Below are 18372 nucleotides of genomic sequence, written 5' to 3'. Positions count from 1 at the left end.
CAGGATGACTGTGAAGCAGCAATCAAGCTGACAACATTTACCCTTAAGAATTCTAACATTTCTACTAAAGGCAAAGTACAATTCTAGATTTATTTATTTATTATATTTATAAACTGACCCATTCCAGAGCATAGGCTGGAGTAGTATAGAACTGATAATTGTATTGTTCCCAGTTATCTGTACTCAAACAACAATAAATAAAATATTGATGCTGTGTCTACAGAGTAAAAGTTCCATTACCTGGCATTTCACTATCTCGGCAAGGTATCAGAAGGAAGGAGAGGGAAAATGATAAGAAGGCGCTGGATTAGGGAGCAGAGAAATTCTGCTCTCTACTCTGTCCACTACAGTCATACCTCTGCTTTTCTTGTTCCCTTCATGCTGTTGCCTAGGGAGGGGCTGGAGCAGGAAGTAGAAGATTCTCAAATAACCCGCACACACCCCTCCCTTATTCTCCATGGATGCCAGCTAATAGATATTCTACTGTATATAAATAAGCATCAAACTTACCCTGGGCAAGAAAGCATTAATTTACTAACTTGATGGCACAAAATTATCTTGACAGCGGTGCATTCCACTGTATTGCTCAGCTTGCAGTGACGATCCAACACTGCTTCAAGAAATAATGAAATGTTTAAAGAATTTACTTTTTTATTATTTTATGTATTTTGATATTTTACCCATCCAATTGAAAACACCCAGAACAGGTTACAAGGTCTTTATAAAGACATACAAACATAAAACAACAAGACCTCACCAGCACACTGACCCCTTTCTCCCTTCCCCTACACTATCTCTCAACAATGACCCACTGCAAAAAGTAGATCTTATTTCTTGTTGCTCATTCCCAACAATAAGTACTGGGTTTCCAGAAGTCATCTAGTTAACTGTTTATTGTTTTTTCTTCAGGAATTTGACCAAACCCTTTTTCAACCCTTCTGTTTGTTACCAGAAGATGTGGCTAGAGCAACAAATTCCATAGCTTATTTGTATGTCAAGTGAAAAAAAATACTTTCCCCTATTTGTTTTAAATCTACCACCTGTTAGTTTCAAGGACTGTCCCCTAGTCCTAATATTAATTGAAAGAGTAAACAACTGCTCATTATTTATCTTTTTCTCCGTACTCATGATTTTATAAACCTCTATCGTGCTTCCTCTCAATTGTCTCTTCTCCAAGCCAAAAAACCCTAACCTATTTAGTCTTTCTTCATAAGGGAGCTGTTTCATCCCCTTCACCATTTTTGTTGTTCTTCTCTGTACCTTTTTTAATTCCTCTATATCTCTTTTGAGGTGGAGCAAAAGTACTGCACACAACACACAAGGTACAGTCACACCATAGATCTATCTTGGAACATGGGAGAGGCATTATGATGATCTCCATTTTATACACCATTCTTTTCTGATAATTCCTAGCATTCCATCCGCTTTATTGACGACCACCACCACACAAAGACCCCACCATGTTGACAAGTCTAAGAGGAATGTAGGCACAACCTGGGGTGGGAGGCATCACTCTGAGTATAAAGGGATGTAGAGAGGGAGAGAGGAGGAGTGATAGGGTGGGAAGCAGGGCAGCCAAAGGGGACCACATCATGGGGATGGAGTTGAGAGGGCTCTGTGCTCCACCCATGGCCTTTATCAGGCTAGCATGTGGCCTGCAGAGCCCTCTTTGCATCCGGACCTCACTCTCACACTATCCTGCCCACCTGAATGGTGAGCAAGGGAGGGGTGATGACCCCCATTGCAGCATAACAGAAGGGGCATAGCTATGTGGCAAGTCACGACATCTCTCATGTAATATTAAGCCAATCACAGGCTTTTGCAGCCATAGATGTGACCTTTTGTATTTACCAATTCTGCAGTGCTAACAGACTTGCCACATCTGGAACTCTGTTCACCACTTCAACAACAGGAACCAATTGCGTTGGCAGTGGATCCCTAAAAGAGGCCGGTCTTTCATGTATCTGGGTACTGGGGCCGTTGTCAATTACAGCCTGTATGCTTAAAGAGGCCTCGCACCCAGACCACGTTTACGGCCAAGTTCAGGTCAGTAAGTTAGTATTGTTTGACTTGTTGGCAAATTATGAGGGCTGGTCACTCCCAAGAAATCACTGGTTGTAATTGCCTTGTACCGTCGCAATGTTATTCAGATTGTATGTATAATCCGTTATGCTGCAGCCTTGATTTATCCATACTGTTTTGTAACTCGTTAGATAGTGTACATATAATGTTACTGTTCAAACATGTATGCAGACTTAGTGTTGTCATTTTATTACATAGGGGAAGGGAGAGGAGGGGAATATAATTTTAATACAAGGGACTCTCCTTTTACACAGGCTGTGAAATGAGGGTGTCAATGTATTGTCCACAATGACTCTAAGATCCTTTTCCTGAGTGGCTATTCCCAATGTGGAACCCAACTTTCAGGTTGATACAGTAAAGTTTGCGGGAGAGCGGGCGAGCGCCCGCTCTCCCGGCGCGCGCACAGGCCAGTGTCCTGTGCGCGCGATTCAGTAAACTAAAATATTTAAATTAGGGCTGGTGGTAAAAAGAGGCGCTAGGGACACTAGCGCATCCCTAGTGCCTCTTTTTCGACAGGAGCGGCGGCTGTCAGCGGGTTTGACAGCCGACGCTCAATTTTGCCGGTGTCAGTTCTCGTGCCCTCTGACAGCCACGGGTTCGGAAACCGGATGCTGGCAAAATTGAGCATCCAGTTTTCAACCCGCGAGCCGATTTCAAATTTTTGTTTTTTTTTTGGGGGTTTTTTTTTTTTTTTTTTTTTTAACTTTCGGGACCTCCGACTTAATATCGCCATGAAATTAAGTCGGAGGGTACCGGCAGAAATTAGTGCCTACCTTTTGGTAGGTGCTCATTTCTGAAAGTAAAATATGTGGCTTGGCTGACATTTCACTTTCTGTATCGCGCGGGAATGACTAATAGGGCCATCAACATGCATTTGCATGTTGCGGGCGCTATTAGTCTCAGGGGGGTTGGACGCACGTTTTTGACGCGCTATTACCCCTTACTGAATAAGGGGTAAAGCTAGCGCATCGAAAACGCGCGTCCAAATGTAGGTATTGTACTGTATCGGCCTGATTGTGTATCTAAAACTGTGATTATTTTTTCCTATGTGCACCACACTTTGCACTTGTCCACATTAAATTTCATCTTCTATTTAGATGCCCAGTTGTCCAATCTTGCAAGGTCTTTCTGCAGTTCCTCACAATCTGCCTGTATTTTAACTACTTTGAATATTTTTGTGTCATCTGCAAACTTGATAACTTCACTTATCGCTCCCTTTTCTAGATCCTTAATGAATAAGTCGAACAACCTAAGTCCCAGGACAGATCCTTGGGGCACTCCACTATTTGCTTTTCTCCCACTGGGAGAACTGACTGTTTAGTCTTACCTTTCATTTCTTTTTAACCAATTACCAATCCAGTATAAGACATCCCCTTCAATCCCATGGCTTTTTAGTTTTCTGAATCTTTCATGAAGGACTTTATTAAATGCCTTCTGAAAATCCAAATACACTATATTGATTGGCTTATTTTTATCCACGTGCTTATGTACTCCCTCAAAGAATGCCAATAAGGTTAATAAGACTGGACTTCCCCTTAGCTTCATGGGGAAGAGCCAGCAGGGACTTAGCAGTGTTTATCCATATGACCAGTAATTTTGTTCTTAATTATAGCTTCAACTGCTACTTACTAGCTTCCCATTTTCCATGCTCCTCCACGGAGACAAAAATGGATTGCAATCAGCATATATTGTATTTATTTCCGTTTGATATTTCCAGGGAAAGGCAAAAGGTGGAATACAAAAAAAAAAAAAAAGTGAATTGTAGTATATATGCCAGTAGGAAGGAGGGGACATATAAAACACAAACTGGGAATTGAGCAATACAAGACTGTATCGTTAGCAATACACAGTGTACACTGATTTCAAAGTATAGAGAGGATAACAAGCAATAAGGATATGCAAATACCGCATATAATAAAGTAGACATTGTTTTCATAGTTAAGGGAAGATACCTATCAGTAAGATAGGTGAAGATACAGAGCTCAGGGGAAAGCTTGGTTAAATATATGAATGCCCAGACCAAACTTTCTAATCAAGTCTTTGACAGGCCAGAGGAAGATATTAAAAAGCATAGGGGACAAAAGAGATCAAAGAAAGACTGCATACATCATTGGAAAAGACTAAAGATGCAATTCCACCCCAAGGGATTTTAGCTAATCAACTGTCACAAGGTCAGTCCTGATTCGTGAAAACGTATTCTAGAAGAAAATGGAGAAATTACTTACCTGATAATTTCGTTTTCCTTAGTATAAACAGATGGACTCAGGACCAATGGGTATAGTGTACTCCTGATAGCAGTTGGAGACGGATCATATTCCAATCTGACGTCAGCCCTAGTACATATACCCTGCAGGAAGTGCAGCTCTTCAGGATTCTCCTCGAAAAGCAATTGTGGATATATGTATGACTGAATAATTTGAATAACTTGATTAACTTTATTACTTGGATAACTTGTTAATTTGCACTGGTTGAATTGTTTATAGCTGGAGACCGCCAGTGCCCTCAACCGAGAAACGTCGACACCCGGGTAGGATGGGTGTCCTAGTTGGAGGAAAGCATGGCTTACCCGTGAATCACTCGCTCTCGGAGATGTCACTTGAGAATTCCATGAATAACGGCAGCCGTGGGTGGGATGCTGAGTCCATCTGTCTACACTAAGGAAAACAAAATTATCAGGTAAGTAATTTCTCCATTTCCTAACATGTAGCAGATGGACTCAGGACCAATGGGATGTATAAAAGCTACTCCCGAACCGGGTCAGAGGTTGCCCGTGGCCCACTTAGTACTGCCCTTGCAAATGCTGTGTCCTCTCGAGCCTGAACATCCAGGCCGTAAAACTTGGAGAGGGTGTGGATGGAGGACCTTGTCACCGCCCGACAGATCTCTGCGGATGACAGCATCTTGGTTTCCGCCCAGGACACTGCCTGGGCTCTAGTGGAATGGGCCTTGACTTGTAAAGGCGGTGGCTTGCCTGCTTCTACGTAGGCCGCCTTGATGACTTCTTTGATCCAGAGGGCTATGGTTGCTCGCGAGGCCGCTTCCCCTTGCTTCTTCCCTCTATGGAGGATGAATAGATGGTCCTTCTTTTGTACGGATTCCGACCTTTCCAGGTACCGGACTAGGAGTCTGCTGACGTTGAGGTGGCGTAGACTGCGAGACTCTTCAGATTTCTTATGCTCATCTGGCGATGGTAGCAAGATGGTTTGGCTGAGATGGAAGTGAGAACCACTTTGGGGAGGAAGGACGGGACCGTGCGTAACTGGATGGTTCCCGGGGTGAGTCTGAGGAATGGTTCTTGGCAGGACAGTGCTTGTAGCTCGGAGATACGACGGGCCAAACAGACTGCCAGCAGGAAGGCTGTCTTCAATGTTAACAGTTGGAGAGACAGGCCATGAAGAGCTCCTGCTAAGAAATCTAGGACCAGGTTGAGGTTCCAAAGAGGCACCGGCCACTTTAGGGGTGGTCGGATATGCTTGATTCCTTTCAGAAAGCGGGAGACATCCGGGTGAGAGGCTAGGCTGCCGCTCTCGCTCTTGGTTCCTTAGCATGACAATGCGGCCACCTGTACCTTGATGGAGTTGAGAGACAATCCCTTCTGTAGTCCGTTCTGCAGGAATTCCAGAATCGCAGGAATTTTGACTGAGCGTGGAACGATGTTGCTGTCCTCACACAAGGATTTGGAGAGTATTCGAAGCCTGATGTACGTTAGGGATGTGGAGAACTTGCGTGCTCGGAGCAGGGTGTCAATTACTGCCCCCGAGTATCCACTCTTCCTCAGGTGAGTCCTCTCAATGGCCAGGCCGTAAGAGAGAATCGAGCTGGATCCTCGTGGAGGATCGGTCCTTGTTGGAGCAGGTCTCTGTGTGGATGTAACGGGAGGGGGCTCCCTGTCAACAACCTTCACATGTCTGTGTACCACGGTCTGCTTGGCCAGTCCGGGGCCACTAGAAGTACTGTCCCCTGTGGTGTTCTATCTTTTGGATGATTGAGCCCAATAGGGGGCCACGGTGGGAAGACGTATAACAGAGTTTCCTGTGGCCAGGTCTGTACTAGGGCATCGATTCCCTGGCACTGAGGTTCCCGCCTGCGGCTGAAGAAGCTGGGCACTTGGGCGTTGGACCGGTTTGCCAGGAGGTCCATTGTTGGTGTTCCCTAACGGTTTACTATCAACTGGAATGCTATGGTCAACAACCTCCATTCTCCTGGGTCTAGACTTCCTCTGCTGAGGTAATCCGCAGCGACGTTGTCTTTCCCCGCGATGTGGACGGCCGAGATCTCCTGAAGGTTCGCTTCGGCCCATGACATTAGGGGGTCTATTTCCAGAGACACCTGTTTTGGCTTCTGGTTCCTCCCTGACTGTTGATGTAGGCCACTGTTGTGGCGTTGCCAGACATTACTCTGACTGATTTGTCTCGGAGTCTGTGACTGAACCATAGGCAGGCTAGTCTGACTGCCCGGGCTTCTAGGCAATTGATGTTCCATCCCGACTCTTCTTTGTTGCCTGGGCTCTTCATTGTGCCTGGGCGGTTAGCTCCTGGCAGTGTGCTCCCCATCCTCATAGGCTGGCATCCGTGGTAAGCAGGATCCAGGTTGGTGAGGATAGTCTTACTCCCTGGCTCAGATGGCCTTCTTGTAGCCACCATCGTAGTTGGGTCTGAACTTTGTCCAGGAGCTGAAGACGTACGGTGCAGTTCTGGGACAGCGGATTCCATCGTGAAAGTAGTGAGTGCTGTAGGGGTCTCTCGTGAGCTCTTGCCCATGGCACTACTTCCAGTGTGGATGCCATGAGGCTGAGGACTTGGAAGTAGTCCCATGCTGTGGGGCAAAGCTCGCTCAACAGGGTTCACAACTGGGTCATCGGTTTTGATCTCGGTGTCAGAATAACCTTGTCTTGCTTAGTGTCGAACCGGACTCCCAAGTATTCTAGGGATTGGGAGGGCTGCAGGCAGCTCTTGTTTGTGTTGACTACCCACCCAAGACTCTCCAGTAGAGTTTTGACTCTGTTGGTCGCCTGGTGGCTTTCCTCTGGGGATTTCGCCCTGATCAGCCAATCGTCTAGATAAGGGTGTACGAGGATTCCTTCCTTCCTCAGTGTTGCTGCCATTACCACCATGATCGTGGTGAACATCCGGGGTGCTGTGGCTAACCCAAATAGTAGTACCCGGAACTGGTAGTGACGGTCCAGGATCGTGAAGCGTAGAAAACGCTGATGCTCTTGATGGATCGGAATGTGTAGGTAGGCTTCCGACAGATCCATGGATGTAAGGAACTCTCCCTGTTGTATCACCCTTATTACTGAGCGGAGGGTTTCCATGCGGAAGCAAGGAATCTTCAGGTGGCGGTTGACCGACGTGAGGTCCAGGATGAGCTAGAACGTTTCTTCTTTCTTGGGAACAATAAAATAGATGGAATAATGGCCAGTATTTATTTGTTGTGCGGGCACCGGTGTTATAGCCTCTAAGGCTAGCAATCTAATCAATGTAGCTTCCACTGCCATCCTCTTGGAAGGGTCGTGGCAGGGGGATTCCACAAACTTGTCCGGAAAGAGGTGGTGGAAATCCAGGTAATATCCCTCTCGAATGATGGCTAGGACCCACTTGTCCGAAGTTATCTCGACCCATCTTTGGTAGAATAGGGCAAGTCTGCCCCCTATGGTTGCTTCCTTTGGACGGGTCGGCTGATTTTCATTGTGGGGTGCGGCTGGGGCCTGGGCCCGAGCCGGCTCCCCTTTTGTTGTGCTTGTTCCGAAAGGACTGGCTCCTGCCTGCAGAGCGAGCCGCTTGATATGTGCTTCTGTATGGGTTGAAGCGCTGTGATCCTCTGCCCCTGGGAGTTCGGGGGAAGGGTCGCTGGTTTCTCCTATTCCTGTCCTCCGGTAGCCACGGTAGTGGGGATTCGCCCCATTTCTTGGCTAGTTTCTCTAGTTCGCTTCCGAACAGGAGAATTCCCTTGAAGGGCATCCTTGTGAGTCTCGTTTTGGAAGATGCGTCGGCCGACCAGTTTCGGAGCCAGAGATGTCTTCTGGCTGCCACTGCTAATGACACTCCTCTAGCAGCAGTGCGCACCAGATCAGAAGCGGCATCCGTGAGGAATGATACTGCTGGTTCCAGGGCTTCCCCAGAAGTGTTGTTCCTGGTCTGTGATAAGCAGGCGCGTCACCATGGTACAGCAGGCCGTGATCTGTAGAGACATAATGGAGACGTCAAAAGACTGTTTGAGGATGGATTCCAGACATCTGTTTTGAGCATCCTTCAGTGCTGCTCCTCCCTCAACTGGGATAGTAGTGCGCTTCGAGACCACACAGACCATGGCATCCATTTTCGGACATGCCAGGAGATCTTTGGGTCCAGAGGGTACATGGCTGCCAGGGCACACCCCCTTTGAATGTAGTCTCCGGGGCATCCCATTCCAGGTCAATTTAGCTGCTGGCCGGCTTGTAATAGTGGGAAATGACGGGAGGTCTGACGGAGTCCCTCTAGTAGGGGAGTCGTCTTAGGTTCCCCCAAAGCACTTGTGCCCGGGATAGCGAGCTCTTTCAAGCTGTGTGTGACCAGGTCTGGAAGCTCGTCCTTGGTGAAGAAGTACCTCATGGTTCGGTGGGGCTCTGTACCCGGGAGCTCCCCTTCCTCCAGTGGTTCTGACTCCTCATCTGAGTTGTCCGTGTCCCCGAAGGTGGGGCTTCTGGGCGTTGTAAGGTCACTTTCGGGGCATCACGGCAAGCGCTGGCGCCAATCCAAGCCTGGCACCGTGCATCGAGGGCGACTGATGCCAATGCTTCCTTGGCTTCCCTTGGTGCTTGGCCTAGTCTTTCCCCAGTGCAGAGGTCGAATACGATGAACCCGATGTCCTCAACCTGGAGGAGACTGACAGAGGTCTGTCCCCAGTATCCTATCCGTCAGCGGCACCAACAGAGCAGTAGGTCCAACTGGTGTCGATGGCTCGGTATTCATCAGTGCGGTTCCATGGTCCTTTGGCATTGCTGTCACCGATGCTGATGGCTTGGACTTTATCGCCTCAAAGAGCTTCTCCATCTTATCGAGACGAGCACGACGTCCCTCGGAGTCATTTGGTCACACATACAGCATCCCCAAACATCGTGCGATGCCCCCAGAAGGATACACACCTCGTGTGGGTCCGTGATTGACATAGTCCTCAGGCACTAAGGGCATCGGCAAAAACCCAAGGCCATGGCAACACGAACAAAAAGGGGCAAAAACGACCTCAGAAGTGGCAGGCGACCGTCACCCGCAGGGGACGAAGCAAAAGGAAACTTACTGAACCAGCGAAAAACCTTACTGGGAGGCAAGAGGGAACCAAAGAGGGACCCACATAGAGAACAACAAAAAAAAAACATTGAAAGGAAAACCTTTTTGCAAGCAAAAAAAGCACAAGCTCAGAAACTGCGATGCGAATGCTCCGCAGAAAAAAAACAGACAGACTGAAGAGGGACCCTGCATGGATGCGTAAAATAGGGCATGCTGGGCATGCTCAGTGTGCCTAGTCAAAGTTCTAGAAACTCTGACTTAAGTTTTCCATGCCGGGCTCCATCGGATGATGTCACCCATGTGTGAGAACTACCATCCTGCTTGCCCTAGGAGAAAAGCATAGCATAATGCAGGGAAAGAAGGCTAAAGTAAAAAAAAAAAACCAACCATATGGAAAGCTATTCCCCCAGAGCTCAGACAGGAACCTTGCCTGTTGACATTTAGAAAAAGACTCAAGACTTGGTTATTTAAACAGGCCTTTCCCTAAGCAAAGAGCCGCCCTAGCTATCATGGCCGAACATTCAATACACTGTAAATAATTGTTATGGTTAACAAGTTACTTTCTGCTATGTTTTCCTCTTCCCCCAGTTCCATTACCCCTGTTTCATTGTAACTTTTGCTTCTCTGCACTATGTTAATAGTAAGGTTATAACCCCGGTTACTTGTAAACCGATCTGTATCATGAATGCCGGTATAAAAAAGCACTAAATAAATAAATATCTGATTATGTGGTTCTGGAAGTTTTAAATTATTTTATATATATGTTTATTTTTAGTTCTGTCTGAATGTGCATTATAAGGTTTCTCCTCAAAGTTGGCACAACCCACGTGGTAAGTTCAAGGGGTGTCAAAAATCACCCTCTGAAGCTGCCTCCCTCACCAATGCTCCCCCAGTTCCTTACTGCAGCTCCCTGGCTGCAAGAGCTCCTTATTTTCTCACTGCCACACTCTTCACTGACATGCTGGTCCACAAATACCTGACACTCTTTACTGACATGCTGGTCCAGCATACTCACAATACCTACAATGTGGTAACCCCACCTCCTCACTTTCCCTGAGCACACTTCCAAAGTAACAGAAAGAGAAGGAACCAAATGATAAATCAGAGGCCCTCTAATCAGTTACCTAGCAACTGCCCTGTATAAATTTGAGGAGCTGAGCAGATGTGTTAGCAAGGATGAAGAGCCAGTGGAGGGGGTAGGAGGTACATTGTCAGCAGGACATTCTGCAGGAGGCATAAGCACCATCAATGTAGGGATAGCATTATTCTTTGCAAGGGCAAACGCCAAATTCTGAAGTTGTGTACGACAACTAGAAACCTTGTACCAGCCCTGGGCTCACAGAAGGATATCCTACTTTGGCTACTTCTGAAATCAGCTTCTGACACACTTAATTCCTTCTAGAACACAGCACAAACTCTGCAAATTTTCCAAGTGAAGGTAAAAACCTGAACAACTGCAACCTGAACAACCTGAACAACTGCAACTGCAACAGCTTATACTTGGATCTTCTAGCAAAGCTGTATACAAATGCAATTAATTCAAAATTCTGCAATTTGTATTTTGTATAGAACAAGTTGTTATGATCACACTACTTGGATGCTAGCAGGCCTTCACTGGCTTCACCCTATTTTGGCGAGGTCAGTTTCAAAATGGTGTTAGTTTTTAAAACCCTCCACACAAATGAACCAGCTTATCTTCAAAATTTACTTAAACACTACACCACCTCAACACGTTTATCTCATATACAAACTTTTTACTGGTATTTACCTTCTCTTTGGAACTTATTGCCAACTTAATGATTTAGTGCAGTTGAAACAGCAAGTTAAAATTTGGTTGTTCAGTCGGGCATTTATTTCGTGCCTGATGAGAGGAAGAAAGTTTTGAATTATTTCAGGTCAGATATAGAAATGATATGTTATTTTCTCTTCTTCTGATGTTATACTATTGATTTGTTATAATTGAGAACTATTGATTTTGTTGTAATATTTCCATTTGTTGTAATTTTAATTATATTGTAATCTACAATTTTGTGAATTTATTTGCATGTTATGGTAATATGTTTGCCTAATACTTTGTAACATGCTTCAAGATCCGAATGGTAATGTGTGAAATAAATAAACTGGTAAAGGGGGTAAAGCAAGGGTACCCCCCCTTTGGAAGCTCCACTGGCAGTGACTGGGAGAATTAGGGTTTCACAGAGGTGGGATTAGCAGTGGGTTTTTTTGTTTTCTCTTACCCTAATAAGAATAGGATTTGGGATATCATTGTATTGAATGGTTGATATTAAATTATAATTATTATTATGATGATGTTAGCTGTTAGGCATTCCTTTTGACAAAGGGCGGTATTTAAATGCAAAGTAACAATCTACTGACATTATCAGGACCAACATACACCATACCAACTGCAGCAGACTTACTAGTAGCAATAAGGAAAGCTACATAAAGCATTAGGAACATAAATGGGTCAAACTACACCAAAACTCTCTCCTGCACCTTAGCTCCGGTTATTACCTTCTCTCTATCTCTTCAGAAAATGGATAAATATCTGCCATATAAGGAAAGTTAACTGAATTTTTCAACAGATAAAGAAGTGTGGTTGCTATGTTAACAATCCAGGAACACAAGATTTGAAGTTAAAAGATCAGATACTACAGAACACAAAAAAAAACCTCAAAGGCCTAGGTTTCTTAACCCCTAATGAGCTTAAATTTATAATGTATGTCACCTTCTGATCACCCATCAACACAACCCTCAAACCCCCCCCCCCCCTTTCCCTTTCACACTGTCACTGGAATGCCTTTTATGATTCATTTATATTTTCTAGTAGTCTACTTTAGTTCATTCTATTCTGACCTAAGGATGGGAGTATCATCGCCCCAAAACAAGTCAAAAAATGTATCAAGTTAGTACAATAAAAGGGTATTGCCTTATTTTGAATTTTTGGGGTTTGGTTTGTTAACATTTCCATTTTTCAAGGAGTCAGATACTACCCAGCAGAAAAAAGAAAGGAATTACTGTGTCTCCACTGCACTTGCATAAGCCCAAAGACTCTTGGAAGTGTTGCAGTATCGCACTCCCTGCTTTCAGTTTACTAACAGGCCGATACAGTACAGTACGCTCCGACGGAACGCACTGTTAGCCTGCTCTTGGATGCGCGTTTTCCCTTACCCCTTATTCAGGTAAAGGGAGAAAAAAGCACGTCCAACCTGCGGCACCTAATAGTGCCCTCAACATGCAAATGCATGTTGATGGCCCTATTAGATATGCGCACGGGATACAGAAAATAAAATGTGTAGCCAAGCCGCACATTTTACTTTCAGAAATTAGCGCCGACCCAAAGGTAGGCGCTAATTTCTTCCGGCACTGGGAAAGTGCACAGAAAAGCAAGTCGGAGGTCCCGAAGAAAAAAAAAGTTTAAAAAAAAAAAAAAATTGAATTCGTCCCGCGGCTGTCGGGCCGAAAACCGGTCGCTCAATTTTGCCCGCGTCCAGTTTCCGAGACATTGGCTGTCAGCGGGCTCGAGAACTGAAGCCAGCAAAATTGAGCGTCGGCTGTCAAACCTGCTGACAGCCGCCGCTCCGGGCTAAAAGGAGGCGCTATGGATGCGCTAGTGTCCCTAGCGCCTCCTTTTGCCCGATTCTACCGCACCACCTCATTTGCATACTGTATCGCGTGCACCGGCGAGTGGCCAGTGCGCACGCCGGGAAAGCGGGCGTTCATCTGCTCTCCCGCGTTTTTACTGAATTGGCCTATAAGACAGGAGACTCTGATAATCCATCTACATCATAGAAAACAATGGCATAGTCAAGAGTCATAAGAACACACTCATTACTGCCTCAAGAGGATGAGGGAAACAATGTTCACTGACTGCTACGCAATACAACTGTCCAAGCCATCTCAAATATGCAAAATGTCTACCAGGAATAGGAATTTTAGCCCTGCAAAGACTAAGAATTGAAAGCTGTTGCTCCTTGTGATCTTGGGTAAGTCACTTTACCCTCCCATTGCCTCAGGTACAAACTTAGATGGTAAGCCCTCTGGGGATAGGGAAATACCTGCAGTACCTGAATGTAATCCACTTTGAAGCGCTGAAAAAAGTGCGAAAAGCAGAATATAAAATAAATAAATAAAATAACCATCAAATGGCCCTGAGAAAAAGCATACTTTTAGCTCTGTCAAATGACTACCTCAGTCTCCAAATGAAAATTAATGAATCGGTGCTTCAAATCTTCAGCATTCACAAAAGCATTCATAATCACCAAAACATTAAGCATTCCCATTCCCCTCTCTACTTACAGTTCTGTATGAAGGATCTGGCTTCTCTGTAGTTCACAGGCCTCTCTCTGCTCCCTTCTGAGCCTACCTTATATCCTGTTCTGGGAGACACCTGGTACCCCCATAATGCTCTATCTTAGGGTGGACCAGGACCAGACAGCTGGGCCCAGACCTTTATACTATTCTGAGGGTTTCACAGGCATGCTCTTTCACAATTTGGATTAAGTCCATTAGCAATTACTGCCTCCTGAATATTAGAGTACTATTAAATTCTGTTAATCAAGTAGAAAACAACAGATTTGTATTTACAGGATGGAAGAGGATCTTGCAACCAACAAAAGTAAAGTAAGTTTGCTCACAAGAAACAGCACATTTGGAGTAGAGAGAGTACATGTGTGCGTGTGTGTGTGTGTGTGTGTGTATGTGCCAGGGGAAGGGGAAGGGCATTGTACTTCATTACATTCATTCCCTTGCATTCTGCTATAGTACTTCACATTCTTGGTTCCTGTATGACAGCTTACTTAAGTTGTGTCGTTTTTATCCGTCGTTTTCTACATTTTTCTTGCATCTCCAAAATGTTCAATTCCTGTACTCTTATTTTGCTGGAGTCTTCAGTTTGTTCATTATCTAAGTATTGAGTCTCCAGCAAAACCAACATATTGCCAAGAATTTTCTCAGTATAAACCCTGAAGTTCCTTTTATCATTTTTAGACAATCTATAATGTAAACCGGCATGATGTCTCTGATGAATGGCAGACAAGAAAAACTTTAAATAAATAAACAAACAAACAAATAAATAAATAAAGGCTTTTAAAAGTTTTTTTAAATTTTTAAACAAAACCTAGAAAATAATGCTACTGATGGAAACAAATTGTGCTCTCTATTCATCAGTCATTCAATGTAAAATTATGCTAAGGCCCTGTCTTTCTTATTGTCACATTTATTGCTAATAAATAACATGTGATATTAAGATTATTTTATCTGTCTGCTGAAATAAACTAGAAGTATAAACACATACCTTGTTCTCTTGGTTTTTGGCTTGGGTGCAGACTCAAAAGTATTTTTCTTCTCCTTAGGTGGTTTTGGATCTCTTGGTTTCCTGGGTTTCTTGGTCTCCTTCTGCTGTTTCGGCTCCTTCTGTTTCGGTTCTTTGGCCTTTTTTGGCTCCTTAGGTTCTTTCGGCTCCCTTTTTCTCTTTGGTTTCATTTCATTTTTCTTGGTGTCCTTATGTGCTGTCTCTTGCACCCCTTGTTCCTTTTTCTTCCGTTTCTTCTTCACCCCAGTGCCCCCACCACCACTGTCCTCCATCCCATTGAGGGCCACTATCCTTTTTGGAATGACTGCTTTCTGTTCATCACCAGCACAGTGTTCGTTGTGAGCTGTGCAGTGATATGCCAGCTCTGTGATTGTCAGTGGGTGATGAATGCTCGGCTGGTCCTTGTCACTGCTCAAGTTGGGCTGGGATTTATGCTCACGTGGCATGCAAGCATCGGACATTGAGGAATGACTTAACACTTTGAATGTTGACAACTGAAAATAAAAAGAAATAAGAAAAATTGTGAAACTGATAGAAAATATACATCAATAGCTTCCTTTTATAAAAAGGCCCAAGGTTTGTGATTCTGTTTCTCCAATCAGAAGCAGAGAAGGAGAAAAAAGTAGTGTTCCCACAGTAATGTATAGTGGTCAAACAGCATGGGTAGCTACCTTTGTGGGGAGGTATTTCCAGCTCTAAGCCCTAGGAAAGCACTATAGCATTTGGTCCACATTTGAGAAGAGAGGAAGCAGAGAGAACAACCTATGCTGGTTCCCCAATATCTGGATGAGGAAAGGTCATATGTGATGTCTCCATGCTAACATTTGGACAGGAAAACAAAGAGAGGCATTGTATGATGGCACCATGATATGAGCAAGACAAGAGTATTCAACCATATTGACAGTCACACTAATTAAAAGAGCAATTTACTATACATTTTTCAAAAAGTAACAATATTTTAATTGTACAGATGTATGTAACATTTTTTAAAAAGCAGATCATTCTGGTTTTGTAGAACAATTAAGGTAGCACAATTTAACATTACAGCAATTAGGAGATAGGAAATAAAAATAAAAAAAGCACTATACCCACAGTTTGCTTTAAAATGTATCAAAAAAGTCTAACAATTATTAACAAAATTATTTTGGCTCTTGAGAAAATACTGTCCTAAGCATCTCCAACTGCTTCTTCTTCCTTACCCTCTAGGACTGGCCATATGCCAAATCACTAACTGGATGTCTCCGAGGCAGCAGGCACAGCTCAAGACGATTCACGAAGGATAAAAAGTGAGTGGGAGATGATATGCCCAGTTGGCATGGTCTCAAATGGAATACTTTCTAAAATGAGCTTTCCAGCAGAGTACACAAATATTACAAATTACTACTTTAGTTATCTCTGCAATATTATAGATGTCTGCAATATTATAGATGTTCATGTAGAGTATTTTCTAGAGAAAGATTTTAGGATTTTCACATCCTATCCTCATGGATTTTGAAAATTGTAGTGCTGTTTTCAAATGGGAAAAGCAGGCGTTAGAATATCACAATGCAACTCTCAAGAACTTATTCCTACCTGTATGACCATTGCTCTACCAGCCCTAGTGCACTGTCATAGTTTCTTCTTCTTTTTTTTTTTAATTCTTTATTTATCAATTTTTTCATATAACATATAAGGAGAACAAAAATTTCAAAAACTTCACTCTGAATACAGCTTAAAGAAATAGTCAAAAAACATTAAATAAAGGATAAATAAATCCTATTAAGAATTTCTTAACAGGACAATCAAATACAGCAATATTAATTATACATGTCTTAATATGAAAAAGGATAACTGTATAATAAAGAAAACTGAGGCTGAATTTTTTAGAATCTTAAACACAAATTTGGAGAAATTAAAGAAATTATTTAAATATATAAGCGTATTACATAAACAGCTGGGTTAACTTTATTTCTTGTCCGTCTACTGCTAGTCCCCATTACATGGTATATTAACAGGGGAAGACTCTGCCATAGGCAAATCTGGTACTGTACTAGGTAGCTGGGCATCAACAAATTGTTTCAGCTGATCAATTTGATAAAAAACATAAGAGTTTACTCCTTTCTTAATTTCACATCTGCAGGGATACCTTAAAAAGAACGAGAAACCTAAGGAAACAACTTGTTGACGCATTGCCAAAAATTCCCTCCTCCGTGTTCTAGTAATCGGAGCTAAATCCGGGTATAATTTTACTGCTTGCCCATGGAACATTGTAGGAAATTTTTTAAAGTATTTCCTCATTACATTATTTATATCCTGGGTTGTTATAAAGGATACAATTAAAGTGTTACGATGGACAACATCTAAACTTGATTCCTCTAAGAAGTTTGTTAAATTCGCAGGGACTTGGGATTTTTGAATTAGGAAATAACAAGAATTAATGGAAGGAATATCTTCTTCCTTATATAATAATACTTCTCTAAAATATCTTTTTAGAGAAATATATGGAATCTCCCCAAGAACCTGTGGAAAATTAACTATCCTTATGTTTAGATGGCGCACAAGGTTTTCCAATATCTCAAGACGTCTAGAGCTAGCAATTTGATCTTTAATTAGAGAGACATTGACTTTTTGCAACGATATGTTCTTTTCATTTTCATTCATTTTTTGTAAAATTTGAGTACTCTGAGTTTGAACATTTGATAATTGTCCTTGGAAATCTGATGTCACATTGTCAATTATCCTTTCTAACCTAGATACCACCAGACTTAAACTATTGACCGCCTCCAGTATCTTATCCAATGTTACCTGCCCCACCAAAGGGGGTTGCTGTAATGATGGTTCTCCAGCTTGTTGAGCAGATGGACCCTCTAGTTTCGTTGTAACAGTCCCTTCGCTGGGTGACAACGGAGCCACTCCATCTTCCATGCTGCATTGTATAGGGGGTAAACGGCTGTCCAGACTGAGGGACGCTTCTTCCTGGGAGCCGCCCATATCTCCATTATGTGCGGTTCCAACGGAGTCCTCAGCTCCTCTATTTTCCAGTTGCGTCAAAAATTTAGTAATCTCAAATTGAGTCAGGGTAAAAGATACTGGCGTTAAGGGAAACACTCTGATCTTTCCCTTCCTCTTTGCAGGCATTCCAACGATATTTCAAACTTTTGACCTTATGACGCAGATTCTTAAACAGTGAGAGAAAACTGAAATTAGTATGATGTTAATAACCTAGCCTATTCGGATAATTCGGACTAAGTCGGACAAAGTCGCAGGCACCGGTGGCAGCGCCGCGCCGCAGGAAATCACACTTTATAGAGTTCTTCCGGTGCTCCCACTGACGTCAGGGCTGGCACACAAAGGGATGAAATAATCAGGTAAATCCAAGTTTTCTGTTAGCAAAAAACGCTGTGAATACTCTCACCAACAGCCTCTGCTGAGGCACCGCTGGAAATCACCCTTTATAGAGTTCTTCCGGTGCTCCCACTGACGTCAGGGCTGGCACACAAAGGGATGAAATAATCAGGTAAATCCAAGTTTTCTGTTAGCAAAAAACGCTGTGAATACTCTCACCAACAGCCTCTCATAGTTTCTTCTTCTGACCACCTCCTTCCTTCATCCTCTGCTTCTGTCACAACCAAAGTTTCTTCATCCACCCCATCCCTTCCCAATAGAAGAGCAATGCCTGTTAGCATCTGGCATGAACTTTATACTATGTGCAGAACAGTGAGCTTGTGTGCC

The 18372-nt window shown here is 43.6% G+C and overlaps 1 protein-coding gene across 4 annotated transcripts in view; it reads right to left on the bottom strand.

The window, feature by feature from the left end:
- CHD6 (chromodomain helicase DNA binding protein 6) overlaps nucleotides 1-18372 on the bottom strand; it is a 586770-nt gene that overhangs the window by 424421 nt on the left and 143977 nt on the right. For all 4 annotated transcript variants that reach the window (XM_029614845.1, XM_029614844.1, XM_029614846.1 and 1 more), the window contains one exon: nucleotides 14644-15155. In XM_029614845.1, the coding sequence (XP_029470705.1) occupies nucleotides 14644-15155 (512 nt within the window). The remainder of the gene's footprint in view (nucleotides 1-14643; nucleotides 15156-18372) is intronic.

The sequence above is a fragment of the Rhinatrema bivittatum genome, chromosome 8, assembly GCF_901001135.1.
Source record: "Rhinatrema bivittatum chromosome 8, aRhiBiv1.1, whole genome shotgun sequence".
NCBI lineage: Eukaryota > Metazoa > Chordata > Amphibia > Gymnophiona > Rhinatrematidae > Rhinatrema > Rhinatrema bivittatum.
The sequence above is the reverse complement of the archived record's forward strand: the minus strand, read 5'-3'. Positions and strand labels throughout refer to the sequence as shown.